General features: G+C 37.1%; 1 protein-coding gene and 1 long non-coding RNA gene across 8 annotated transcripts in view; both read right to left on the bottom strand.

Annotated features, from left to right (window-relative positions):
* LOC131426934 (semaphorin-1A) overlaps positions 1 to 27,737 on the bottom strand; it is a 530,738-nt gene that overhangs the window by 12,670 nt on the left and 490,331 nt on the right. For 4 of the 6 annotated variants that reach the window (XR_009229208.1, XR_009229210.1, XR_009229209.1 and 1 more), the window contains exons 14-19: positions 17,729 to 17,840; positions 17,135 to 17,322; positions 16,380 to 16,683; positions 16,149 to 16,317; positions 16,002 to 16,076; positions 15,696 to 15,749 (exon numbers count right to left, since the gene is read on the bottom strand). Coding sequence is in view for 1 of the 6 variants with exons in the window: in XM_058589724.1 (XP_058445707.1) it covers positions 15,696 to 15,749; positions 16,002 to 16,076; positions 16,149 to 16,317; positions 16,380 to 16,683; positions 17,135 to 17,322; positions 17,729 to 17,840 (902 nt within the window). In the remaining 5 variants the exon portion in view is untranslated. The remainder of the gene's footprint in view (positions 1 to 15,695; positions 15,750 to 16,001; positions 16,077 to 16,148; positions 16,318 to 16,379; positions 16,684 to 17,134; positions 17,323 to 17,728; positions 17,841 to 27,737) is intronic. The other 2 variants (XR_009229211.1, XR_009229212.1) reach the window with 1 other exon arrangement.
* LOC131426935 (uncharacterized) lies at positions 7,342 to 8,937 on the bottom strand. 2 transcript variants are annotated; one of them, XR_009229214.1, is made up of 4 exons: positions 8,508 to 8,937; positions 8,376 to 8,446; positions 8,243 to 8,315; positions 7,342 to 8,159 (listed from the first exon to the last, which is right to left on the bottom strand). It is a non-coding gene; the product is annotated as an uncharacterized LOC131426935 (long non-coding RNA). The 2 variants fall into 2 exon arrangements; XR_009229213.1 differs by having other exon boundaries at positions 8,376 to 8,937.

Below are 27,737 nucleotides of genomic sequence, written 5' to 3'. Positions count from 1 at the left end.
TTTATATTTTTCAGGATTTTCTTGGATTTTCCGTAACATGTTAGAATACCACCCGGTATTATCTGCGGACACCACCATTTCCTCTACGGATCTAGATAAGGCATCCGGGACATAGTTTTCCGAACCTTTTCTGTGCAAAATCGTCATATCGTGGCGTTGAAGGTCCATGCTCCAGCGACACAAGCGAGATGACGTACGCCAACTACTTCGCATTATATATATTAGCGCAGATGCGTCAGTATAAACGGTGAATTTAGATCCTTCGATATAACATCTAAATTTTTCGATTGCCCTAATCACTGCCAGTCCTTCTTTTTCTGTTGCGAAATACCTTTGCTGAGTAGTGCTCAACTTTTGAGAGAAAAATGCTATCGGTTTTTCCGCTCCGTCTAACGTCTGCGTAAGCACACCTGCAATTGCGGTGTCGCTTGCATCACAGTGTATGGTGAAAGGCAATGTGAAATTCGGGTTGGTGAGGATTGGTGCGCTAATCAGGAGTCCCTTAATGTTGACAAAGGCTAATTCTGCCTTATCGTTCCAAACTACGGTTTTTGGTTTATTTCTAAGAAGCTCTGTGAGAGGTTGTGTAACTTCACTATAATCGGCTATGAACCTTCTATAGTAGTTACACATCCCCAAGAACCTTCTTAGAGCTTTGAGAGAAGTCGGTCTTTCGTAATTCACGATAGCGGAAACTCGATCGGGGTTGGGTCTTAAGCCTCCTGGGCCTAAGATATAACCGAGATACGGTACTTCTGCTACACAAAAACGAGATTTATTTATGTTTATCGAGAGATTGGCGGCGTTCAATCGTTTCGCCACCTCTTCTAATAACGACATATGATCCTCAAACGTATTTGAAACCACAATGATGTCATCTAGGTATACAAATACGCTGGGTTCTAATTCACCCCCGCCTAACACTCGATCCATTAGTCTCGATAGTGTTGCAGGGCTATTTATGAGACCGAAAGGCATTCGCGTAAACTGAAATAAACCCCGTCCTAAAACCGAAAACGCCGTATATTTACGAGACCTTGGATGCAAAGGAACTTGTAAAAATGCCTGAGAGAGATCAATAGTACTAATGAATTTTGCTTCGCCGAGTCTACTCAGTATGCGGTCAGCGTGTGGGAGTGGGTAGCAATCCCTGACCGTGCGTTCGTTAAGCTTTCGCGCGTCAAGACACAGACGTACAGAACCATCAGTTTTGTCTACCGGAACCAGACGTAAAGCCCAGTCACTGTAGGACTTTTCTATAATGTTACTTTGCAGCATTCGGTCCAATTCTGCATTGATTTGTTCCTGTCTTCTCGGTGAAGTTGGAAACGGATTGACTCGTGCGGGTGAAAGTTTTTTCGCTTCTTCAGATAACTCTATGCGATGGCTAATCAAGTGTGTCGTGTCTAGGATGTCGTCAGCAGATTTAAATTTGTTTTTAATTGATTCTAGTTTCTGTACCTGATCTACAGACAATTTTATTCCAACATCATCGGTGTCAAAGCCGAATTCGTTAGAGACTGTCTTGGATTTTTCACTAAGATCGATTTCTTCAACTTTTGCATGACCTATGGTTGGGCGAATTTCAAAAATTTTCCAGAAATTCATCCCAAGGAGAAGTCGCCTCTTCAGAGAGGGAACTACGAGCGCTTCGACGATTTTGGTAATGTTATTAAAGGTGATAGGAAGATATACTACCCCACATACTGGCAGTCCTTCGCCATTGGCAGTTTTGAGATTAACATCGGTTGGAAATACTTTTAAATTGCACGTTTTTATTAGTTTTTTCGATCCCATACCTAGGATGCTCAAGTGAGCCCCACTATCTAGCAGACCTACTAGTGGCATCCCTAAGACGGTTGTTTTGACGAATGGTCTTTCGTCATTTTCAAGGTGTATAATCGATTCATTAATTTCGTAGTTGGAGGAATGGATGTAATCGGGATCACAAACTTTATTAAGTCCAATGGTTTGCAATCTTTCCCCACAATCCATTTTCGACAGGGACTTTACGAGTTGACTGGCCTGCCCTCGGGGACAGTCTTGTTTGCGTTTTTTTCGCAGTAAGGACATGATTCGGTATCTACCTCATGAAAACCACATTTTAGACAATATTTATGTCGTGGTCGCACGCACTCACGAGCATGGTGGCCCTTGAGGCGACAGTTAAAACAAAAGCCATCTTTGGGAACTTGATAAGTGTCCACCAGTATTTGTAATCCCCGTGACTGATCCTTTGGAGGATTCGATTTAGAATTTTTCGCATGTTTCGATTCTTCATCTGAGACATTCGCGCGCGATTTGGTGTTATAAAAATTACGTGATTTGAACTGTTCGTTCTCGGGTTTAACTTTCTGTTTCGGTTTCGCGCCGGTTTCGATTTCGTTTACTTGTTTTCCTCGCGGAATGTTCTCCGCTGCATGTGATTGGTATTTATACCAATACGTGGCATCTAACTTTCGACCAAATTTCTTTAAATCGGCCAAATTATCAATTTCCGACGATACCGCATGGCCTTTATACTCCGCGCGCATATTACGGAACACGATTTCGAACTTTTTTCGTTCAGTCATCGGCTTGGTAAGAGAATTGAAAATTTTCTGTATATCCAGAAAATAATCTTGAAATTTTTCGCGGGGACCCTGCTTTCTCGCGATCGCCCGTATTTCATTTGTATGATCATGGTCAGGACTCAAAAATTCTTTCTTGAGTTCCTCCTTAAGCTCATCCCAAGTCGCAAAATCTTCATTTTCGAAACCCGTCATATACCATGTTTTCGCCGGTCCACTAAACAGATGAATCGCTGACCGGAACAATTCTCTGGTGGACATGTTTTCCGATTTCGCGTAAAACTCTACTTCCCGTAAAAACTTCATCAATAACTGTCCATCATCCGAACCGTCGTATTTTAAACGCCAATCCGAAACTGGTCTACTTTTTTCAGATTTTCTCGACCGATAGTTCTGACGACGATATTCTAAATTCCTATTCGATTTACGAGATTTGTGTGTCTCGTCTGACGAGCTACCGGAGTCAATTTCCGACGACGATTGTTGCGAAAGGCTATAGCAGGATAAGCATGTAAAATCTGCCCCCAAAGGGAATTCATATCGTTATATCACATTCGAAAGGTCATAGACTGTAAACAATTTTCTCAAAGTTTCAACCCTTTAACTGCCATATTGACGGAGCTAGGGTGGTTCTATTGATTTTTATTTTATTTGATTTTTGAAGAAACTACTCCTCCGAAAAATTTGAAAAAAATCAGGCATATTTAAGGCATTATGGGGATGCTTTACAATTTTTTTCAAAATTTTTGAAGATGTATTTCTTTCATTAAAAAATACTAGAAAATTTTGAAACATATTTTTTCTCTCTTTCAATTTTTGCACCACCCTGGATTTTTTAGTGATAAATAAAGAATTTTTGGACATGTTAAAATGGTATATTTTCATATTTTTTAAAAATGTGGACGACCAAAATATTTGATTTTTTCTAAAAAATAAATAACAGTCGACCATGCGTTCCCATCAAATTCTGAGAGAAGGGAACGCATGGTGCTTTATCTTAGCAGTTTCTAGTAGTAGTCGACCATGCGTTCCCATAATGTTCTCTTAAAAGGGAAACGCATGGTGCTTTGTTCTAGTAGTTTATGATGCAACTCAAGTGCAGGGCTTAGAAATCAAAGTAACGAAAAGGAGGAAATGAGTATCAACCTTTGCATAATACATACACGATCATACTCCGGGTACAACCTAGAAAGCTACAAAGCAAGAACTTACTGGTATGTGGTTCATATATGAATGGTAGTAATACATGAACGTCGCGAGTATTACACATATGAAATTCGGTTATGGCAGTCAAGAACTAGAGCGGGTGTCAGTTTTTTACGTGTTGCTGATGGATGTAAAGAAAGAATAATGAAAGAAAGAATGAAAATTTCATTACAGTGTCAAAAGTTATCATAAAGGTATGTTATCGAGGGATGTCTATAGTTTTCTGGAAAAATGTATGATAAAGATAAAGTTGGAATTTTGTGTTTGAAAACGTCAATCGAATATCTTCATGATGGTTTTCATGGTTTGTAGACTGATAGCGCTATATATTTTTATATTTATTCTAAAATTTGAAACAACAACAGATATAAAAAATAGTGATGCGTTATTTTTCGTTTTTGTTATAACCTTTGCATAATTTCAAATCAAGCATTTATCGACCATGTCTATTAAAAAACTTGATTCGCTGAATCGATCTCTTTAATTTTTGGGTATATTGTGTAGAAAGCTCCATATTTTTCAGAAAATATCTGAAAATACATAATTAACTCAGTAAGTGATTTTCACTCTCAGAGGAACGCTTCCAGGTTTTTACAGGTTTAATAATCTTGTTCAAATTGCGAACGGGAAGTTCTAATAAGATAATATTATCAATCCTTGGATTGGAACGAGAGCAACAAGTATCGGAATATCGTAGCTCTGGAATAGAATCTTTTGAAAAGGATGTTCTGCCAAGAAATTTTGGATTTAAAGCTTTATCACGAGATGACCCAATTGATACACACAGATCACAAAAAAGCTATTCGGGCCGGTAATAAGTCTCATTTTTAAAAGCTTACAAGTACTATATCGAGTACACTACAAATTCGACTGGATATTTGGGAATCCAGCGCCGTTGCTGTGAATGCGTTATTGGCAATAGAACTGTTGGTTGCTGTTCACACGAGGCCGCCATTATTCACTACCTTTCCTTATGCTCGGTTTTTATCCAGAATTGTGAGACCGGCGAAAATATTGTCAGAAATGCTTAAATCAGAACAGCTACCAAGTGACGATGATAATTCTATAGAATAAACGAAAAGAATCAGAGAAAATGTGTGCATTGAAACAGCAATGTATTTTTATAACATTTTTATCTCATTTCCTATTTAAATGAATAATACAGTCAATAATTTTCAGAAATTTTTTCGTGACCTTTCTTACATGGAACGTCTTAATCATTTCATAAAGACAATTGAAGTTTCAATTTAATAATTGACCCTTTTGAGTCTTAGTTCTGACTCCTACTGCGTCCATTAGTTCATCCAATAACAAAATTTTATTAAAAATGATGTGCTGATAAAAAACTCCAACAACAATCAACAACAAAATATATAAAAATTTCAGCTTATTTTATAATTTATAGCAGTTCATCGTTTGGTTCAAATAATATGATATTTAAAAAATGAGATATATGCTTTATTAAACTCAAATTGTTGTGACTATATTAGTATTATATTAGGATAAGAATTCTATGTAAAAGTGATGCTACGGCGAAGAACAACTTATGTAAATTGCCTTAAGAAATAAACGTATTTATGGAAAAACAATTATAAGAAATCGATTCCAACCTTCATCAGTGGCCACTTTTGTTTGACACCAATATAAAAAAGAAAAAATTAAATTCACTGCTGTTTCAACTCGCTATGTATTTAGTGAAATGTACAGAGCTGGCAAAAAGAAAACCGCGTTGTACGAGACCCAACAGTGCAAAACGATTTGACCATTTCATGAAACACTATCGAATCGTCGAATTATATACAGTCACTCGCTCTAGTTCTTGACTGCCGTAACCGAACTGCATATGTGTGATACTCGCAACGTTCATGTATTACTACCATTCATATATGAACCACATACCAGTAAGTTCTTGCTTTGTAGCTTTCTAGGTTGTACCCGGAGTATGATCGTGTATGTATTAGGCAAAGGTTGATACTCATTTCCTTCTTTTCGTTAGTTTGACTTCTAAGCCCTGCGCTTGAGTTGCATCATAAACTACTAGAACAAAGCACCATGCGTTTCCCTTTTAAGAGAACTTTATGGGAACGCATGGTCGACTACTACTAGAAACTGCTAAGATAAAGCACCATGCGTTTCCTTCTCTCAGAATTTGATGGGAACGCATGGTCGACTGTTATTGATTTTTTAGAAAAAATCAAATATTTTGGTCGTCCACATTTTTAAAAAATATGAAAATATACCATTTTAACATGTCCAAAAATTCTTTATTTATCACTAAAAAATCCAGGGTGGTGCAAAAATTGGAAGAGAGAAAAAATATGTTTCAAAATATTCTAGTATTTTTTAATGAAAGTAATACCTATTCAAAAATTTTGAAAAAAATTGTAGAGCATCCCCATAGTACCTTAAACATACCTGATTTTTTTCAAATTTTTCGGAGGAGCAATTTCTTCAAAAATCAAATAAAATAAAAATCAATAGAACCACCCTAGCTCCGTCAATATGGCAGTTAAAGGGTTGAAACTTTGAGAAAATTGTTTACAGTCTATGACCTTTCGAATGTGATATAACAATATGAATTCCCTTTGGGGGCAGATTTCACATGCTTATCCTGCTATAGCCTTTGTGACACATTCTTCTTTTCATTTTTTCCTAAATTCTTCCTATTTTTATCCTTAGGATCACTCCCCAGGTCTACTTGACTGGACACCTTATCTTTTTTCCCAAAATGAAGCATTTTTCGAACCAACCCATTAGGCATTTGTTGGGGACCAAACCACCAAGGGTATGCACCTGGATGCATCATAAACGGAAGCCAACTGTTTGAAGGCATATTCCCTTCAGTGGGTAATTTATAAACTGATTTTAAATTTCGTTTTAAATGTTTTCCTGGCGTAACGAACTCATCATTATCGTCTTGACTAGACGAACCTGTAGACTTTTGACCGCCGATCAAGTCTTTCGGATCGATTGACAAATTCGTCATCGATTCATTCATTTGGTTTACTAACTCTTGCTGCCCAAGGGGCGAGAATAAAGAAAAATGCATATTATACGCGCCGCGAATACATGCCACTAACGTATCTAAATCTGTTAAATCATCCTCGTTATCCGTATTCTCCGATGCCCGCTTTGCCCGTGCAAAGTAGTGCACCAATCGCGTTTTTAAACTTTCGCGATTGCCATCATAATTTTTGGGGTGAATAAGGTAATCTTTAATTTCCTTAACTTTCGTATCGATAATCTGAATTTCAGAATCTACCGTCAAATCAAGACGATTGTAATCAATATCAAGGTCATTTCCCGATTTTAATTTCTCCTTCAAGCGTCTCGCAAGGGCCGCGCGCGTTTCCGTTTCTGTAAAATCGATTCCGCGGATCGCGAGCTCATACGCGATTTCATCCCTATCCAGGTGATGGACGAGCAAATGTTTGTATTGCATGTCAAATTCAATCTCCATATTCGAAATGTTAGTAGCTTTCGTTCAGAAGACGAAGCAAATTTTAATTAACAGCGTGCTGTTTAATACTCCCTCCGTAGGGATTTTAAGAAAAAAAAACTGTATTGTGGATTTTTAATGTTGGGCGCCAATTTGTAGCCCCTCGACTTGCTCAGTGGGTGGTTAGAGGGGAAATTATGTTCACAATCACTACTACTTGTTTGAGCCTTGCATATACTCACCACGGTACTCACTTCTAACGGGAACCGTATGAAACCGAAACACCGATAACCGTCGAGAACCAGGGTGGACAACCAAAAGGTTGATTCAATATTTTAGTTTTACTCAAAGGCGAAACCAGAAGGTCTTCTTTGGGAGAACACTCGAAGACGAGGGATGGCGACTCCTTTAGAGTCCGGAGAACGAGATCAAGAATGGTGTACTTGTACTAATTTCGCTCATTATGTAGAAACTAGGCTAACGGTTCCTAATTAACATTTTCAACATTTATTCTGACTAACTGAGTTTAACTTAAAGCTAGTGACGTCACTTTATGGGTTTTTCTACTTGCGCTTTTGCTCGGTTTTTGTTGGTGCAGGTCTGGTGGGGAAAGTTTGGCGATCCCGGATGTATATTTCCTCGAAGTAATCGGTGATCTGGCTTTCCTGACAGCTCATAGCGCGACAACCGTCAGCGATGGTAATGGCGCCGGAGCTAGTAATGGCGTTGAGAATGACCATGGACGCTGGAATTTGTAATGGCGTCTTCGATGACAATGGCTTCTCCGATGACAATGACGTCGTTCGATTAATAGTTTTATAATTGCCCTTCGCGGTGAACTTAATTCCGGATTAATCGTCGCTCCTCGCTCGAGACATTGTGAGCCTGCGAAAAGAAACTCCGAACAACGTTCGAAGCCCAAGAATAAAAGGCCCGTTGAGGACCTGCCCAACAGATAATTAGCATAGAGCGCATGTAACTCCTAACCTACACCAACTTTACACCCATATTGATTTTAGAATTTTACCTTTTATAACGTTTTAATTTGTATAAATGTTGTGTATGTCTTCCGTATTTCTATCGGCTTTTTTTATCACTATCTAAAATATATAACTTTTTTTCTATTTTAATAATTATGACATTTTCAATCCTTGACTTACTAAACGTACTAACACAATTTTGCGTAATTTAAGAACTTTTAAATCTCGAACTTTTACTTTCCTAACGTTATCTACAAAAATGAAACACTATTAATACTTTACACCACTTTACTAGAATTAAAATGAAAATACAATTAAACTACAAATACCGCGCGCACTTCTGACTTCTTCAAGCGTTCACATGCGAAAGAATTATTCTGGCACTCTGCCGAGTGAAGATAAATACCGGTAGTATCAAGATAAATGTCATCGTTATCCCAATACTATCAGCTCTGACAATTATGTTATCAAATATTGGCAGCCCTTTTCCTGGCTGCAACCGCCATAGGTGACATATACCGTAACGCAATGTTCACACCGTCATAATGAAACACCCTGGTTGAGTACATGCAACACTTTCCGTGATAAGTGACCCATCCGTCTCAGCCATAAGACTGGACGTGGAAGGCTATCACCCACACTGTGACGGTAATGATCTGAGTTGGGTTCAGGAATCTGGGAACTCGAGCATGTGTCTTCGCTACATTTGGATTGTGGCGGAGCCAACAATTAATCAATGTAACATATGGTTACAAAGAGCAACTCCAGTGGATAACCCAAAAGATTTATTTTCTTTTATCATGTTCGTTACTCTGACAAGTTGATGAGTAGTTGAATGTTCATGACGAAATCCAAACTGCTCTGGTAAAAAATTGAATTCTCATTTATATGAGACATCATTCTCAACAAGATAATTTTTTCAAAAAGTTTACTGATAGAAGAAAGTAAGCTAATTGGTCGATAACTTGATGTTTCTGCTGGATTTTTATCAGGTTTGATGATAGGAATTACTTTAGCGTTTTTCCATCTATTTGGGAAATAAGCTAATGAAAAACACTTGTTGAAAAGGTCAAGCTCAGTTGTCAAGGCAACATCGGGAAGATTTTTAATAAGAATATTAATAATTCCATCATTACCAGGAGCCATCATGTTTTTAAGTTTCCTAATAAATGACTTTATATCATCAAAATTCGTCTCAATAATGTCATCTTGTAATAACACTTGAGTTGAAATATGATCATATTTCGGTAAGACTTCATTTTCAATAGGACTCATAACGTTCAAAATCAAATTGTGCACACTCTCGAACTGCTGAGCAAGTTTTTGAGCTTTTTCGCCATTTGTAAGAAGTATTTGATTTCCTTCCTTGAGAGCAGGGATTGCACGGAGAAGCCAGCGATCGCAAAACAACTAAAATATTAGTTGTTTTTCTGCTTTTGATTGGTTAACATTTGGTACAACTAATCGACTATTGTTTTAACTAATCTGTCATTTTTGATTTATCGTGCTGGCAGCTTAGCAACGACACCCAACAAAAACACGCACCACAAACAAGTAATGAAACGCTTCAGTTGAACAATGCCAAACACCCTGAGCGAACAATGAAACGTTTCAATGAGGTGTCACTCGTGCAATTGAGCAAAGACACAATCCCAGCAAAGTTACTTGTATGCATGAAAGCAAAAAAATGTCTCAGTTGTTTCAACCAATTATTCAGTTATTTGAACTTAAGACGCCAATTGAAATAAATATTTTTTACTGTTAGCCTCTTCTGGGGGTAGCTAATCGTTCACTGCTTGAACAACGAAATTTTACCTAATTAACTTCTTATATCTTTATCACTAAACTCACAAAGGATATAGAAATGCACCAAAAAACTACAATTCTCAAAAGAGAACTCACCAGAAAAATGGTCACAGGGAATTTGGACATTTTTCCTTCACTTGCAGAATGGCTCGCTGGTAAACCTAATGCTACAGATACACTTTCAAGAAAATTGTTTTTGTTCTGCGTTTCGCTGTCTTCGTTCTCCGCCAAGTGACAGCATTTAAATACAATTTCGGTTACCAGAATGGCTATGACAAAATCAACAGATATGTTAGTTAAATCAACAACATTTTTGTTGAAACAACCAGGGTGTGAGACAACAATTGCAATATTGTTATTTTGTGATCTGCGGGTTCTCCGTGTGGTTTCTGAGGTTTCTTAAGAACCTTAGAAAGTTTCCAGAAAGGTTTAGAATATGGTTTAATTTGTTCAACTTCTTTAGCGAAATTTTCATTTCGCAAAAGAGTAAATCTATGTTTAATTTCTTTTTGTAAATCCTTAACTATGTTTTTCATAGCAGGATCACGAGAACGGTGATATTGTCGTCGACGAACATTCTTCAACCGAATGAGCAGTTGAAGATTGTCATAGATGATAGGAGAATTTAATTTAGTTTGAACTTTGGGAACTGAAAAATTTCTAGCTTCGATAATATAATGATTCAAATTATCAATTGCTGTGTCGATGTCCGCAGAATTTTCCTAAATAGTTTCATGATCCACATGATTTTCAATGTGAGATCTGTAATCCAACCAATTAGCTCTATGATAGTTGAATATAGAACTAATTGGATTAATTAAAGCTTCGTTGGAAAGTCTGAATGTTACAGGAAGATGATCTGAGTCAAAGTCAGCATGTGTAATTGGTTCACTACAAATGTGACTTTGATCTGTTAGAACCAGATCAATTGTAGACGGGTTTTTCACGGAAGAGAAACAAGTAGGATTACTGGGATGAAGAACTGTGAAGTAACCAGCTGAGAGTTGATTATGAAGTATTTTACCATTACTGTTATTTTGCCTACAATTTCACTGGACATGCTTAGCATTTAAGTCTGATTTTATATCATATGAATAAAATTTATGAAGTTTCTCTGACAAATATCGAATAAGACGTTTGTAATCTTCCAATTCATTAACCAAGACTCGACGTTCTCCTCTTTGATTTGAAATAAGACTTTTACTTCCGGGAGAAAAGTAGAAATCTCAGTACATGGTGGCATAGATTGTTGTTTCTTCCCAGAACGACAAGCGTCCATTTTGGGAATTTTTGAAGAATTTTCTTCTATGTCGCTACAATCGGATTCAGGAAGAATCTCGTAAATATTTTTAGACGGCATAGAATCAACGGAAGGGAAATTCGTCCGTTGTCTTTTATTTTTACATTCAGATTCTATAAGATCGTGAATGTTATTGGAAAAGTGTTGAATAACGGATTGTGATTTATTCCGTATTGAGTTATTTTTAGTCTTAGGCTTGTTGCCTTTCCGGTTGGACGCAGGCATTTTTGAAATGAATGAAATTTGAAATTAAATTAACTAGGCTAAATTAGTCTTCGATTAGACTCCTAGTTTAGAAAAGTCTTGATAAAGACTGATTTTGTGGTAGTCTTAATAAAGACTGATTAGTTCGAAGAATAGTTCTTTGAATAGCTAGCCTTAAAAAAAGCTCATTAATTTCTTAGTCTTGAAAAAGATTGATTATAAGAGAATATCACTCTTTTAATAGCCTTGAGAAAGGCTGACGTTTTTCCAATTTTTCAATACCATGTTTATAAAAAAAATTATCTTTCGCTTCAAAATAAGCTTCAGTTTCAGCGATGACCTCCTCATTTGAGCCAAATCTTTTTCCCTGGAGCATTTTTTTAAGATCAGCAAAGAGCCAGTAGTCACTGGGGGCTAAATCTGGCGAGTATAGGGGGTGGGGAAGCAGATCGAAGCCCAATTCGTTCAATTTAAACTGCTTTCTGAATCATCGACTCGTTGCTGTTTTTGTTCCATCGAAAGCAATCGCGGCACCCACTTGGAAAAAAAACCTTTTTCATGCTCAATTTTTCATGAAGGATAGAAAATACACTTCCATATGATATCTGTGTCATCTCAGCAATCTCGCGGAGCTTTACTTTACGATCTTTCATTATAATTTTTGTCACTGCACTCACATTTTCCGGTGTAACGGCTTCCACAGGTCTACCCGAGCGTTCCGCGTCATTTGTGTCGGTACGACCACGTTTAAACTCGGCGAACCACCGACAAATCGTTGCTTTTGATGGACAAGAGTCCGGATAACATTTTTCAATCCATTGTTTCGCTTTCACGGTGCTTTTATCCATTAAAAAACATTGTTTTATCAAAACACGAAACTCGGTTTTTTCCATTTTTTAAACAAACTACAAAACGACTTTACTCCAACCTCGATAACTCAGCTGTTTCTGGTCGGATCGACTTAAAATTTTGACCCGTTTCATGCAAAGGTTAGTACTCTAGAAAGACGTGGTTACTGGTTTACTACGAGCACCATCTCTGCTTTAGTCTCGGGACTTATTGATCCATGTGTTAAGGGCATGTGATCAGAGATGTCAATCTCCTCTGTGTGACGAAGAGCAAGCAAAATTTCTCCCCTGGCACTGACAACTTCAACGAGAGCTCTTCTCTTTCACATATATATACCACTGTTGTATAAAGTGTGCACGCATCATGAGTGCGTTTGTTTATTCCTTTTACCTCTTTTACTGAATCGCACCAAAGTGCTAGAGCATTAGCTAATAAATTCTCTGAGGTGGATGCAGATACTTTCACAGAGGTGTACACGCCGGTGAGCACTCTGCTGTATGGTTTGCGTAGAAGAAGCGTGGACACGCAAAATCAGCAAAATAAAACAATTCATCGTAAAATTTTCGGTTTTCCTTGCAAATTTTTCATAGCAAGGCCAGATCTACTCTCTATTAATTGAAGTTCACAGAAGTGTTCGCTCACCATCACGCGCCAGTGGTCACTTGGGTGCAGTGCTGTAAAACTTCATTCAATTCAATTGAAACTGAATGTGGAACACATTGACGATCTCTCTAATGCAGTAAACTTCACTCTCTGCAACACACAATGTTTGCTGACGGCCCGAACGTGCAGCATTCAGTCATCACTCGTTTCTCTTCAATCGAGGCTTAGTTTAACCACCGTCAGTTGATCTCTTGAAGTAACAAAATATCTCTTTCAATAGTGTGAGAGCGGCCTTCAAATGAGGTTCATGTAAACATCCGAATTGGTTCAAGATAATAGATGAAAGACTAATCAGATAGCTGAAATATCAATCCCAGAATACACATTAATTAATTGTTTCCTCCTTAAGTTTTCATTTTTAACACTTTACTCCATTTATAATTCTATTCGATCGAAATTGCTTATTACCCAGAGCGAAGACTATGAAGCAGCTACACTACTTGGCACTTGAAACTGAGCAAGCAAAACTTCGAATGACTAGGTACGATTATTCACCTGACGATGAATGCTGGGAGCTTCACTTGGAAATGGCAGCATAAGTCAAATGAATTAGTAGGGATATGCTGACGGTCAGTGGCCATAAATTTCATTTTCATCTTATATTATTCGATTGAAAATGAAATTTTACCGCACTGCTTGGGTGTATTTAGACGAGAGCGTGTGAGCGATTCATGCGAAGAGAATGTGTTTCACTCGCGCCAGCTGCTTTAACCACAAGCACACACTCAAATGCTGTCTATTCGACACTGAGAAGAAGTGCGCTTTCCTCTTTGTGCGATGCTTCGTTTTTTGCATCCTCGGTGTGGACAAGAATCTGACGCCAGCGTGTATCACTCTGGTGAAATGCCATCTCTGCATGTGATATATGATTTTAGAACTAAATACCATGCGTCTCCATCGGATGACAATTTGATGGCGACGCATGCTTTTCCGAATGAATTATTTTTTTAAAGTCTGATATTATACCCGTCCACATTTTTTTAAAATCTGAACAAAATACAACGTAATGTACTCATAAATGATTTATTTTTTATGTAAAATCTAGAGTGGTACCAAAACTGCGATACAAAAAATACGAAAATTTTGAACATATTTTTTCACATTAAATACATTTTGAAAAATTTTGAACAAAATCAGAGTGGTTTCCCATAATTCATAAAATATTCCTGATTTTTTTCAATTTTTTTGCTAAAGAGGTTTTTGAAAAAATTAAATAAAATGATAATCAGAAGAACCACAACCACCTCAACTCCGCCAATATGGCAGTTAAAGGGTTAGAATTTTGGGAAAATCATCTCCAATATAAACCCTTTCAAACAATTATTATATCAATTTTTGTTCTGTTTGGGGGCAGTTTTTGTATGAAAATCCGGCTATATCCTTTGATTAATATATCAATGAATGAAGAACAATATTTTCAAATGTTTACAATGTTCTTAAATTGTTCGACTATGCTATGTTTTTTCCATAGACACATTTAACATTAAAAACGTTTAATATTTTAGTTTAATTTGAACAATTCTCATCTAATTTTTAATTATGAGTAAAATTAGTTTTGCTCGAATTTGAAAATCAATGAATTTGAAATCAACGAATTATTTTTCGAATCGAACTTCGAAAAAAACATATAGGGTAAATCACCTATTGCGGAAGGGGTTTTTAAAGATATTATAACATTGGGTGGATATTTTTACAAAGTGGGCTAAAATAAAATCAATCCTAAAGTGGGCCAAAATACCTCTGTTACCCTACTTTTATTAGCATTGGTACCATAAATTGAAGGTGGGAAGCTCTTATGAATAGAATCCATAAAAAAGTAGGTTCGAATCCTGTCGCTGGACAATTTTTTTAGTCTGATTTTCCACTTCAAAATACCCAACATAAATTATTGCGATTCCTGTAAGTAATTTTCCACGTACGTTTGTAGGCATTATAAACCTTACATTGCCTCTTCAATAGCTAATTCAATGATACTTTGAAACATCCGTTTCGTCATATCTGAGACAAATTCATCGATTAATTTTGCTCCAATTTATATCTGTAGACTATCTAGCACATTAGCAGATAAATTTCGTGGATTCCACCTTCCGTTAGATGTTAAGTTTCCATTCCAGTTGCAAAAGGTTAAACCACCGTCTCGACTATTCACCGCAGCCTGAATAATTACAATATGAGAGGATAGCGGTTGCACTTCACAATGGCATTTAATCAATTACTAAATAAAACAACTATTTAGCAGTTCATTTTGAAACCGATTTTACAAGGGTGAATGACGGAGACACGTAATAATGGTGGGCATGCAATGCAGACAATTACAATTGGGCAGAAGCAAATGTGTGACGCGGTCTGATGGTGGTCTTAGCGTAAATGTAATGGAAGGAGCGAAAATAAAAGCACCAAACAAAAATCAATGTGCAGAGCTGAGTGATGGATGACAAAACGTTGAGCTGGTGATGGAACGAATAGAACAGAAAATATCGCGATGCGGTGCTTTCCGCGGTTTGGTATTTGGTATTTACTGAGGAAACGAAAAGAATAAGGTAGCGAAAACGAGCTTTCGTGCTGTTCGAGCAAATGGTTTTCTGGGCTCACAACGGGTACGAAAAATACATTCATTTTTATTTTATTTTTTTTTGGTTTTCTTGGTGGAAATATTTGTGAGATATCCAGTGACCTACTTTTTTCACACTTCTTGTTGTTGAGAATCCGTCACCGCGACGATAATTATCACCCTGCGAAAAATGACAGCGAGAAAGCGGGAAAAGTTGGGTTTTAGTTGTAGGCAAACGTCAGCAGGTTGGCCGTTTTTTTTATTTCTGTCTCTAAATAGCATGTACTTTCTGATGGCGCAAAATTAATGAGCGTGGGAAAGTGTTATTATTTTGGGTGGTGTGGAGTGGGCACTTTTGTGAGGTGTGGGTGTGGTGATGGTGATGCTACTCTAGAGAAGTAGGATTCGGATACAATAGCGAAGGATAACTTACTTGATGGGATCGAAGTGTACCGAAGTTGTCACGACCTCGGTAATTATCACGAGCATTGTAGCCATCGGGCTGGAACTGTAAAGCCGGACAATCTTGTAAGCAAAAGCAGGGCAAAGCCAAGCAACTATTGGCAGTGAATGGATTTACCTGGAACAGGGTTTCCGAGTTCACACCGTGATGGTGACCGATCGGTTTTCTTAGCGTATTTTTTGGCGAATGCTGCATCTTATTCTGACTAGATGGCTGAGGTAATAGTACGGGCTCGGCATAAGTCACTTCTTCGACCTGTGGAAGCAACTTCGGTTCGGTTTGTATCCTACAATAAGAAAAATGATAAAGTAACTGATCAGCTGAGTGCAGCTAGTGGGCCAATCTTACCGATTCACATTTTGGCGCTGTTCAAAGTATTCGTATTCCGTATCCGGATAGGGTAGATTGTCGTCTTCGTCTTTGTGACACCTTCGACCACAGAAGTAACCGGTAATGAATCCCACTAATAGAGCGAAAATTGCTCCCGCAAGGACGGCCATCACCAGTGTTTCGACGGTATATTGAGCGTTGATCAGATCGGGAGTTATCTGTGGACCCTTGTCATCGTATGAATTCTTATCCTGCATTATACTGATCATGTCGTTTCCGGGCTGATCTTTGCTGGGACGTTGAGGATCGTAATCGATGTCACCTGTCGAAAGTAAAACTACTTGAAGTGTCGTTCGTTTGTAATTCATTATACGATTGATTTATTGCATGATATGCGTCGGTTGTTTCAACTACCGGAACAAGAACACAACATCTTTGTTCCTCATGCTAAAATAAAATTAATTATATCTAATAAGGGTTTTCTGAATGAATGGCATCGTTTTCCGGAAGTTTGCCATCAATGTCCAGGTTGCAGTTTCCGAGGCCGGATGCGTTACGTATTCATCATAATCAATCTCAATTTCTTAATAGCATCCCCGACACTGCAAAACCAACTGCAGCGGAAACAGACGACTCCCGTCCCACAGTCGCATTATGCTGAGTGAAATGGAAAACCCATTAGAAAATCCAATCACCAGCGCCCGTCAAGTATTCGAGAGACATCAAAGTTTCGAATCAATAATTAAACAGCTTTCTGTAACGTGGCTACGTACCTCGGTATCCCTGCTTCTCAACGTTGGCATCCTTAGGCATCTTGCCAGAAGGACAGGCTGCATGATCCCCGGTGGCAACACTCTGGTAGAAGTAATTCTCCTCCGACCATCGAGGGGCGCCATGTGATCGACACTTGCCAGCAATTTTATCCCAGGCACAGTACGGATCCTGCAGTGCCACGCACTCACTGATGTGTGGTTGGTTGGTTGGTTGGATGGTTGATGGGGAGAAACAGAGTAAAAGACAAAGGGGGCATATTAGTGAAAATGTGGGCCATCGTCGCCATCATCGGGGGAGACTGTTGGAATTAAATTGCTGGCTAAAGGTAGCCGTGAAAATGAATGAGCAAGGTAAAAGCGAAAGCCATAAATGAAAATTTATTTCCTTCGCTTTCTCCTGCAACGCGCTAGAATACAGCTCCTGTTGCTGCTGCTACTGCTGCTACGGTGGTTCAGCCAGGAGCCTTTCCGTCGCGTTTTGACTTTCAATCATCATAAAGCATTATACGCGTCTTCAGGTGGAGTGAAGTCCTCTCCCCTACTCACCCTCTCTCGTTTCTTTGCCATAATGTTACGTGCCGCGCGTTTAATTACCTGCAACTTGTTATCTTTTCACTACTGCAACGGTGTAATTTAATCGCTATCACGGTGGTATCGGTGACTATAATTAATTTCCCATCATCATAATTCCCGTCCTTTGGCGTGTCTGTGAATAGTTTTTTTTTCATTTCATTTGATTCCATGGTAAGAAAAAGTGAAAATAAAATTGTGTTAATCTTTCTCTATTATAGTATAATAATTAATATTAAATTTAATTAGAATTGAAAACATAGCTAGGAATCTGACTTGCAAACACATTCAAAGAGGACTTCCGTAGATTTAAATCTGTCATCATATCTGTTAATTTATCACAAGCGTTTTTCCCCTTTCCTTCGGAAACTCTACGGGAATAAATAAACACATATTGGTTTTTGCAAAGATGATTTATTCGGCTGCCTCTCCTAGGGAAAGTTCCCGTTCCTTGAACTTAACACTATCCATCAAAATCTACACTCAACACTTGCGCCATCTTTCCTGTATTATCTTTCTCATTTAGAAAAGCTCTGCAATCGTTGTGAAAACCGACTTTCGAACGGAGGCCTGGAGGGCCGAGTATCGTATACCATTCGACTCAGTTCCTCGAGATCACAAAATGTCTGTGTGTATGACAAATAATGTCATTTAATTTTCTCCGAGATGACCGAACCGATTTTCACAAACATAGTTTCAAATGAAAAGTCTTGCGGTCCCATACAATCAATTTCATTTGAATCTAACTTCTGGTTCCAGAATTACAGGGTGATATGCACCAAAAAATAAGGAAAAAAATAGTCACACACGTTTCTCAGAGATGACTGAACCGATTCTCACAGACTTAGATTTAAATGAAAGATTTTATGGACTCATACAATTTTCTTGAATTTCATTTGAATCCGACTTCTGGTTCCGGAAATATGTGTAAATAAATGCGCACTCAATTTTCTCGGAAATTTCTGAACCGATTTTCACAAACTAAGAAGCAAATAAAAGGTCTTAAAATTCTTTAAAAAGTCCCTGAAAAGTTAATCCAGATTCGACCTTGTTAGTTAGTGAATATATAAAACTCCGCTTCCGAAAGCACCGATAATGGTGAAGAAAATCTCCAAAAATGAAACTTACTTCGATTTCTCAACAATGGATAAACCGATTTTCACGAATAATGATTCAAATTAAAGCTCTCATTGTCTTTAAATATACTGTGCTATTTCATCCAGATTCCGACTTCTGGTTCCGAAATTATAGGGCATTCAAATTGTCGTTCAATGACGATGCAAATCTAGTACGCAACGGGTACGTGCGGCTTTGCTCAGTTCGCAGCGTGCATTGTTCAATTTCGTGCAGCGTGCAGGGTTGCCACATTTAACTTAATATTTTTTCAGTGAAAAAAATGAAAATTTCCTAATCGTTTTTTAGTTTGTACCTACTTGTTAGTGTTATTACAAAATCATGATAACGATGCTTTTCTATAAGAGTACACTTACTGCCTTTCTCATATAGAAAGTTTATCACTTGCAAAATTTACTAGTGAAAATTGGCGCAGAGGGCTAAGTGTTCTATATCATTCGACACAGTTTATCGAGCTGAGCAATGTATGTTTCTGTGCGTGTGAATATGTGTCAAATAATGTCACTCATAAAATAAAAAATCTCTCAGTCCCATAGGTTGATATTAAATTTCATCATGCTTTCATAAGGTAAAGTGTGTTTAAAATTGCACACCGTCATTTAGAGCGACAAAAAGGGTAAAATTCTTCTAGATTTGGCTTAAAACTGATTCAATTTGTTGACTTTATTAGTAACTTACTAAGCGAACCGACTCCGGCTATACTGGTTCCAAGTTCCAGGTTCCAGAAGTACCGAAAATAGTGGTAAAAAAGTCTAAAACGAGACTCACTCAATTTTCTTATGTCGTTTACGCTTTAGAAAACTAAAACTGACCCAGGGTAGTTTCATCAAACAAACAATTTTCACGAAACTGTGTTGATTTCGCACTTAGCAACGGGGGTTTGAGCAAACCTGATATAACAACCAGGTTCGAAACTGACTCGATTTTCAGTTCAACAACGTTAAAACTAGGTTCGAAACTGGCTGCAAGCAAACGGTTTGACAGCAGTTAGGGTGGAAACTGAGTTAGGTTTGGCATCAAGCGAAAACGACATTAGAGATGATTGGATCGATTTCCACAAATAGGCTCAAATACAATTTCCTGTGGTCTCATAGGTTGCTGTTTAATTTCATGCGGGTTCGACTTTCGGTTCTAGAACTAAGTGAGTTTAATCATTGAGTGCGACGATTCAAAATAAAGAAAAATTCTTATCAACTTGACATAACTGTTTACAAAATAAAAAGGTTATGTTAGTTTACACCCAAAGAAAGTTTCTTATTTTATTCAAGATTGAAAAAAAAATTCTTCACCGAATCTTCTAGTGATATATTTTAATATATAGGGTAAGGGCTCCCTATTTCATCTCATTTGTAAGGACGTCGCCTTCAAACCTCGATTTAGCCACTAAAATCACTATAACTATTTCATATTACTGCTTCATTCGCCTTGCTCCACATTTAGATTTGATTCACATTCCTTGGAAATTAAAATAATGTTCATAAAACAGCAGAAAACACTTATGAAATGTTCACTATTCTGCTCCTAATTTCATCTCAATGGATTTTTATCCATCCTATCGTTGATCCTTTATTCATCCTATAAATTAGCAATGGCGACAGCAATCAAAACAAAATATTCCACTATTACACTCTCAGGTTCAAAATGTCAGAATTCTTCTTAAAAACGGCCTAATGCCAACTATGAGACAATATACGATATTTTTAGATCCAGTTTGAAATCATTTCAACGTTTAAAAATTTTTCAGTCGTTTCCGTTACCTTTAAATTTAAAATTTTACTGAAAAGTTAATTTGGTGAACTTTAAATAAAACCAAACTGTGATTGTTACTATTTATTCATTAGCCCTTCTTAAAACAAAGTGTAGAGCCAGAGATGCCATTTATACAGATTTAAAGGTATTGTATAGATTTTTGCGTTCGCATACTGGTTTAAATCAAAGTACCGATTTTGTAAAGATTTCCTAAATTTAATACAGATTTGTACAGGTTCATAGAAAGAAATAAATAAAAAATTAGACTTTTCTCTCTGAGTATCTATTAGTATTTGATTGCAGTGATTCTTTAAAAGTTTATTAATCAACGGACAAATCACATGTTAAAGTGGAAATATTTTATGTAGATAATTGATTATGAACACTGACAAACATTTATATAAAAATTTGGAACCAATTTGAACTATTTGAAGCCAGATATTTTCATAGAATATGTATTACGTTGCATAGAAAGTCTATATCTGGTCTATCTGTTTTCACTAATAAAATGATGTTAACAGATTTTATTAGTGAAAACAGATTTAACATCATTTTATTAGTGAAAACAGAAAGACCAGATATAGAGTTTCTATGTAACGTAATACATATTTTCTATGAAAATATCTGGCATCTCTGTGCACAGCCGATGAAACACACACACTTCACAGCGTTATGTTGACGTATAGCGGAATGAAACCAGTGCTACTAGATTTGCCACAATGGTTATTTCATTAGTATTTAACATGCTCTTCCTGGTAATATTCGAAGCCAAAACAGTTTTATTGAAATATTAATATCAATAATATAATTAAACTAATGTCACGGATACCAAACACATACTTTTTGATGAGATTTTGAAGAAGAAAAACAATTTTTGTTTTATAACATTATGAGATAACTTGGCAACTTTGCGAAACCAAATGAGATGAAAACAAAGCGCAATCAAGTGAACTAAGTGAAAAACTTTCATCTCATATTTTTAAAGACTTTTATTGTTTGTAGGGTAGTTTTTGAAGTATTAAATCGTTAATTAAACAAGTAGCAAGTGAACATTACTAATTATGAAGTCATCCAGCATTCAATGGTAGTGTAATTGTGCGAAAAAGTGATCATGTTTTGAGACGAATCGATTAGTAGATAATCAGAAACATGACGAACTGTAAATCTTGAGACGAAAATGTGTCCTAAATTGAAAAGTGAGTTTATTTTAAATGAAAAAAATGATAACCGAAGAACTTAAAACAATTTCTTTCAATAGGAAAGTGTGACAATAGCTTTTATAATCATTTTAAAACATTTCACAGTTTGGTTCAGGTAGGTTTTAAAATATTATTCATGTTCAAAGTAATGAGGTGAAGGGATGAGATGGAAATAGGAGCTCAGATGAAATAGGGAGCCGTTACCCTATATAATATAAGAAAGGCATCATTACACCATTGGGTGGATTGTTAGGGTTTTTTAGTATCGTATCACTTTTTTTTTTTTATTCAATAATATAATATAATATTAAGGCACACTGCTTATATCGTATCACTTGCCACTTGTTCTGTACGCTAAGAATAGACTGCGAAATCTGTTGAAACGGAGTGGTCAAATTTTTCAATGGTAATACTGAAACGATATTGCCATTTCCAAACCGAGTTTCCAAACCGATTGGTTGTTAAATTATATCAATTCATAAACAAATGACTGTGTTTTTATAGTTTAAAATTATGACAGAAAAAGGTTTCGCGACTAGGTCTGCATTTTTCAATTGACACCCGGACTCGTATGATGAAAAGTAATACAGTTTCAATGCCAAAATCTTTCAGAAGTTATTAGGTTTTGTTAGGACTTTGTATTGTATCCCAAATTTTGGGTCACTGCCAGAGCTAACAAAAGTCATTTTCATTGATTCAAAATATACGAAAATGATGAGAAATGAATGTCACTCTCAGCTTCGCTTGCAAATTATGAGAACGAGATCCATGCTCGTTCAACAAAAGAAGCGGATCAGTAGTTTCAAAATTTTGATCTTTATTTCATTTACCCTTTCAGTCATTTTCGGTTGGTGGTCGTATCTATAGTAGTTTTGGTTTCCAAAGAGGTTCTGGGGTGTTATTATTTCGATTTATCATATTTTAGACAAATTTAACAGCCAAACGTCACAGTTATTTTTTCGTTTATTTTGGATGCGATCATTTACTAATGAGACAGTAAAAAACGGATTGGATTCTCTCATCATTCGAATTACTCGATTATTCTATAATCGAGTAAAATTTTCAAACTAATCGCTTAAGTTTTAATTATGGTCTCTGTAGGCCTAAAACCCTATGTGCGGGGCTTGGAATCGAACCCATTTATTATTATTGGATTTTTTGAATCAATATCTTAGTTTAATACTCAAATATCACTTTCAAAGTAATCGATTAAATATTATGAGATAATAAGGGTTATTAATCGATTACTTGATTATTTTATCGACATTCCGACATCCCTATGCGTTAGTCACAGCTGTAGTGGAGGATTTAAATATCTTCACTTACGTTTTGTGAAAGGTATTTTAGACCTAGTTGGGCTAACAACGGTCCGTAGTTGCTTCGTATTGATCGGCATAGTTCTAAATATGATCGGATAATGTGCCCTACTCCACTAGAAAAGGTGCATCTTTAAAACCCGATTTTGGTATCCCCGTGTTTAACCGTTTTCGTGGGGAATTGTAGCTGATAAGTAGATCGCCCGTAGTTGCACTTTGTCATTGAACGAATGGGTGAAAATGTACAATGAACCAAGAAAATGAAGCTTGGGAGAAGCAAATCATTTTCACTGCACATACTCACTCACTCCTAACTTTTTATTAAATGTTCAATAACGACGCTGGTTACGACCGAAGGCTGTGCTACTGAGGGAAAGGAAGGAATGTTAGTCCGATAGTCGTTGTTTCTAGAGACCGCTGGTACCACTGTATCTCCACGAGCATCACGGGATAGGAGATTTGTTAGTAGGAAGGGAAAGAGATCCGGATATGTTTTGGTAAACAATATGATCTCAACAAAATCTGATTTTCGATACTCATGAGAAATATAATAAGTAAGAAAAATATAAAATATCTCCAAGGAACGATCTCACCAGTATCCCTTTTCTCCTGCTCGCTCTGCTGTCAGCAACGCGAGATGAAACATGACCACTGAAAGAATAAAATAAAAACACTTGCGAATGGTTCCGCTGCAGACCAACCCTAGACTTTCAGTCTGAATGACACGATCGACTTGTAAATTTTCACACATTCCATAGAAATCCGACAACACCGACAATGACATGCAGACGGCGCTTCGATCGGTTAACAAGTTAACATCGTTGAATTTTGGGGCGGCAAATTCACAGTATCCGCCGCTTGAGCATCTTTAGTTTCGCGGATCAATATTATTCGATAAATAGCACTCTCACTACTGAACACACACACTTGCCACACCTGTACTGTCACTCAAAATAACTATTTCAACAAAATTTTTAACTATATGTATCAAACAACACATTGAAATTATACTTTTTGGAGAGCAGCACCAGGCCACCGCATCGCACTCCCAGTGATGCCGACTCTCTCCACTAAACATATCTTCGTTGGTATCTAACCGTTTTCGTGGGGAATTGTAGTACAAATTAAGTTTCTTGTGGGTGTGTGACAATCTAACGCTTGCCGTCTGCGTCATCTAATATCACTTTGCTCTCACCAACTACACAAAATGTTACGCCATTTTCGACTGGCCAGTTGATATAAGATTTCCAGAAATTTGAATAATCACGTATTGTTCGTGATGTGAGTACAAGTACTTTTAGAGAGCATCTCGTATGAAATTCGGCTGGAATCATTCATTTTCTGTCAGTTGACTAGGCATTTTCAAAGTTTCTGTGTAGTAATGTAAGATTATTGATTTGCTATCTGGACCATCAGACGACTGAACTGATCAGACAATTAGTTTGGGCGAACGTCACGCGTCTTCTAACCCTAGTTTTATCATCGTTTTGCCAGTGTACTGCATTGTATACCTTTGCATCAGACCAATAAAACTTTTTGTTTTAGTATTTCAAGGTAAGCTTTAGTACTAACAATCAGTCGTTGAATGTGATAAAATGATCACCAATGTTGAGTGCTTTGAACAACCCTTCCTTCTGGATCAGTAAAGCAAAGACCTGGCATTACATTCCTTTTGTCGAATTTAGCCTTTCTGTTCCAAAAGACTTCGCACCGAATTCTTAGCGTACAGAACCATTGCATGGCTGGTACGACGATCCTACTGACACTAAGAATCCTTCCAGGTCGGGGCTCGAACATACGGCAACTGATTTGTAAGACCAGCGCCCTAAGCTATGAACCGCCAATACAAGATGTAAATATTTTTCTGGTCGATCACCCAAAATATATACCAAAGAAGTTTCTTAATTTTGCAGGCTTGATTTTTTTTAGATAGCCGTGCTGTTTTTTAGAAATTTTCTTGGAAAATGACATTTAAGTTCAGTAGATCTAAAATAATCATCTCATTCAAAATAACCGAGCTTTTCATTAATTAATCATTAATAGACTTCGACATGAAAATAAAGTTAATGAAAAGTAAACTACATAACACGTTACTGAACAATACATTTCAACCTTCGGGTTATTCGCTTTTCGGGACAGAAAAAATACTAACTCTATGTGTGGAGTTCAGATTCGAATCCAGGTAGACCTTGTGTGGAAGACATCAACTTACCCATCACACTACACTTGGCCTTCCTACAAGTGCTGTTAAGCATTAGTGGTGCTCCCATTTTGGTTTTTGACTAACACGAGTCAATCACTAAATTCGAATATCCAAATCCTAATAAAATAAAAATCAATTGCTGGAAAGAAGACAATTTTCGCAAATGTTCAGGCTTTAAATAGTGAGGAAGGTTTTCTAATATCAACGTAAAACAACCCTGCTTCTCCATTAAAATGCTTTTCGAAAGAAAGAACTTGCACTTGATACATTTTAAAGGCGGGGACATCCTAGACACCACATACCGACAAGAACAATCATCATAAATACACAATTTGCTGAATTCAGATTTAGATCTGAAAAAAAGAAGTGATAGTTACAGTTGTCGAAAAAAAGACAGGAGGTCTTATTTGCCGCTGACTTTGGAAGAAATTCCGAAAAAAGGCACGCAAATAATTGCATGGAATTATTCATTCATGCTAAGTCTGTTGAATCACTTTTGGCATCCGGATGTAGTATCTTGTGATCAAATGATATATTATGAAAAATAATATAAAAAGGTATTTAAATAATGTCCTACAATATCCTTTCATGAAAACAGTACTATAAATCACAAAAATCCATGCGAACGATTTCTAAACCAAGCTTCCGCATCGGGAAATTCTTCAACTTTAACCTGCTTCAGGAAAGACTGTTCGTAGCAGAATTTAGTGATCTTTTACCAACTAATGAATTTCTCGTTTTCGGAAAACTTACGGACATGACAGAAGCTCATATATTCGAACGAACTGCAAAGTGCACATAGTCGGCAAACATCAATTAAATTATAATTTAGCGTTTTGTTTGACCAACTTGTAATTACTCGTTTCTGTGAGTTGGCTCTAGAACTACACCAGGTCGGACTTTCTGGGATGCAATGGACGGTCCAGACCCGGGCAAAAGATATATTGGCACGATCCGGAAGAAAAACTGAAACTAAGAGAAAAACTTCATTTCACGCGACGCTGGTTGCCTGTTTCAGGCGTTGCCCTACAAACTTCCAGACCCGGAACCCGAATCGGTTTCTACCGTTGGAATGCTGTACGATTCAGTAGCGTTTACTTTCCGGGCGGGTTAGTGCACAGAAACGGTGTGTAAACAACAGCAAAAGGGAGTGTGGAAAGAAAAGGTTGATAAGATTTATCTTTTCTGGGCGCAATCAGAAGGTATCCAACCGACCAGTTGAGGGCTGCCTCGGACAGATCGGGATGAATTGATGGTAGTTTAGGCACACGGTCGGGGGCCGGAATGGGGCCAACAGACTACGGAACCAGGGTACCTGCATAGCCCAAGAAAGTGAAAGATGGTGGTAACGAAATGATAAGTGAAGAAGTGAATTTTTTTTTATTTTCCTCGTTTTTAAGGTTGATTGTTCTGTTTGTTTTGCGCTGATTGGGTTGGTTATGTAATCCATGTTTAATGCTAGAATTAGTTCGGTTGTTCTGTTTAAAAGAGCTAAAGATGCGTTTATTTTTATAACTCAATTATGTGATGTGAACTTAACAAACCTTTTCTTCCGTTGTATGATTTGTGTGAGCAATGTTATCGACTAGCATTGGCTAAAATCGACCAAAGGCTTCATAGAACGTTTGCCTCTTGGAAGCTGCCCATAATCCATTTTAATGTACGTTTTATCGTCCATGAGGATGTAATCTTCGTATTCAGTTCATTTGGTAACATTTTGTTAAACAGAAATGGTTCGAGAAAATTTTACATATTTACATCACAGAGGGAGTGAATCTGTGATTATCAAATGACATCGTAGCCACCAAATTAATGTAAATGATGAGCTTTTCTACTAAATGACAACCATATTAAAAATATTGTGAACCAAAAAGTATATTACAAACAATATCGGTATTTATAGATAGAATTAATGAAACTGATTCATTTCGAGTCGATCACGAATTGGATGTCACTCTTGGTACTTGAAGCAGTTTCAAGCTAGCACCTCATTCCTGGAATTGGCTACCAGTTCGAATTTAGGTAATATAGTTGAGATGAACCTTAAACTAACGCTATCGTCGAGGGCCTGCCTATTCCATTCGAAAAGGAGGCTCATAATTGTCAGGAATAAGTGTTAATTGTTATCCTATGGTCTAAAATTCTTTTATATCACAGACCTAGTTTTCACTTGTTGATAGAACACACACCTGGTATTTTGTTTGTATGATAAATGCCATTCTTTATTTGGACTGCACGATAGATTTTATAGCACTTTGCATTATTTATATTTGTACCTCGAATATATTGCTGCAAATAACGATACATCAATTGTATTTCATGTTTGGTTTAAGCGTTTGAAAAATAATAATATAAGTGTTCTATACTCCTACAGCTCCTTACAAACCACGTAAACACTTTTTTGTTCTTTTTTTTCAAGTTCGTGAGAAATC

Source organism: Malaya genurostris, chromosome 2, assembly GCF_030247185.1.
Source record: "Malaya genurostris strain Urasoe2022 chromosome 2, Malgen_1.1, whole genome shotgun sequence".
In the NCBI taxonomy this organism is placed as follows: domain Eukaryota; kingdom Metazoa; phylum Arthropoda; class Insecta; order Diptera; family Culicidae; genus Malaya; species Malaya genurostris.
This window is presented reverse-complemented; position numbering and strand designations above follow the sequence as displayed.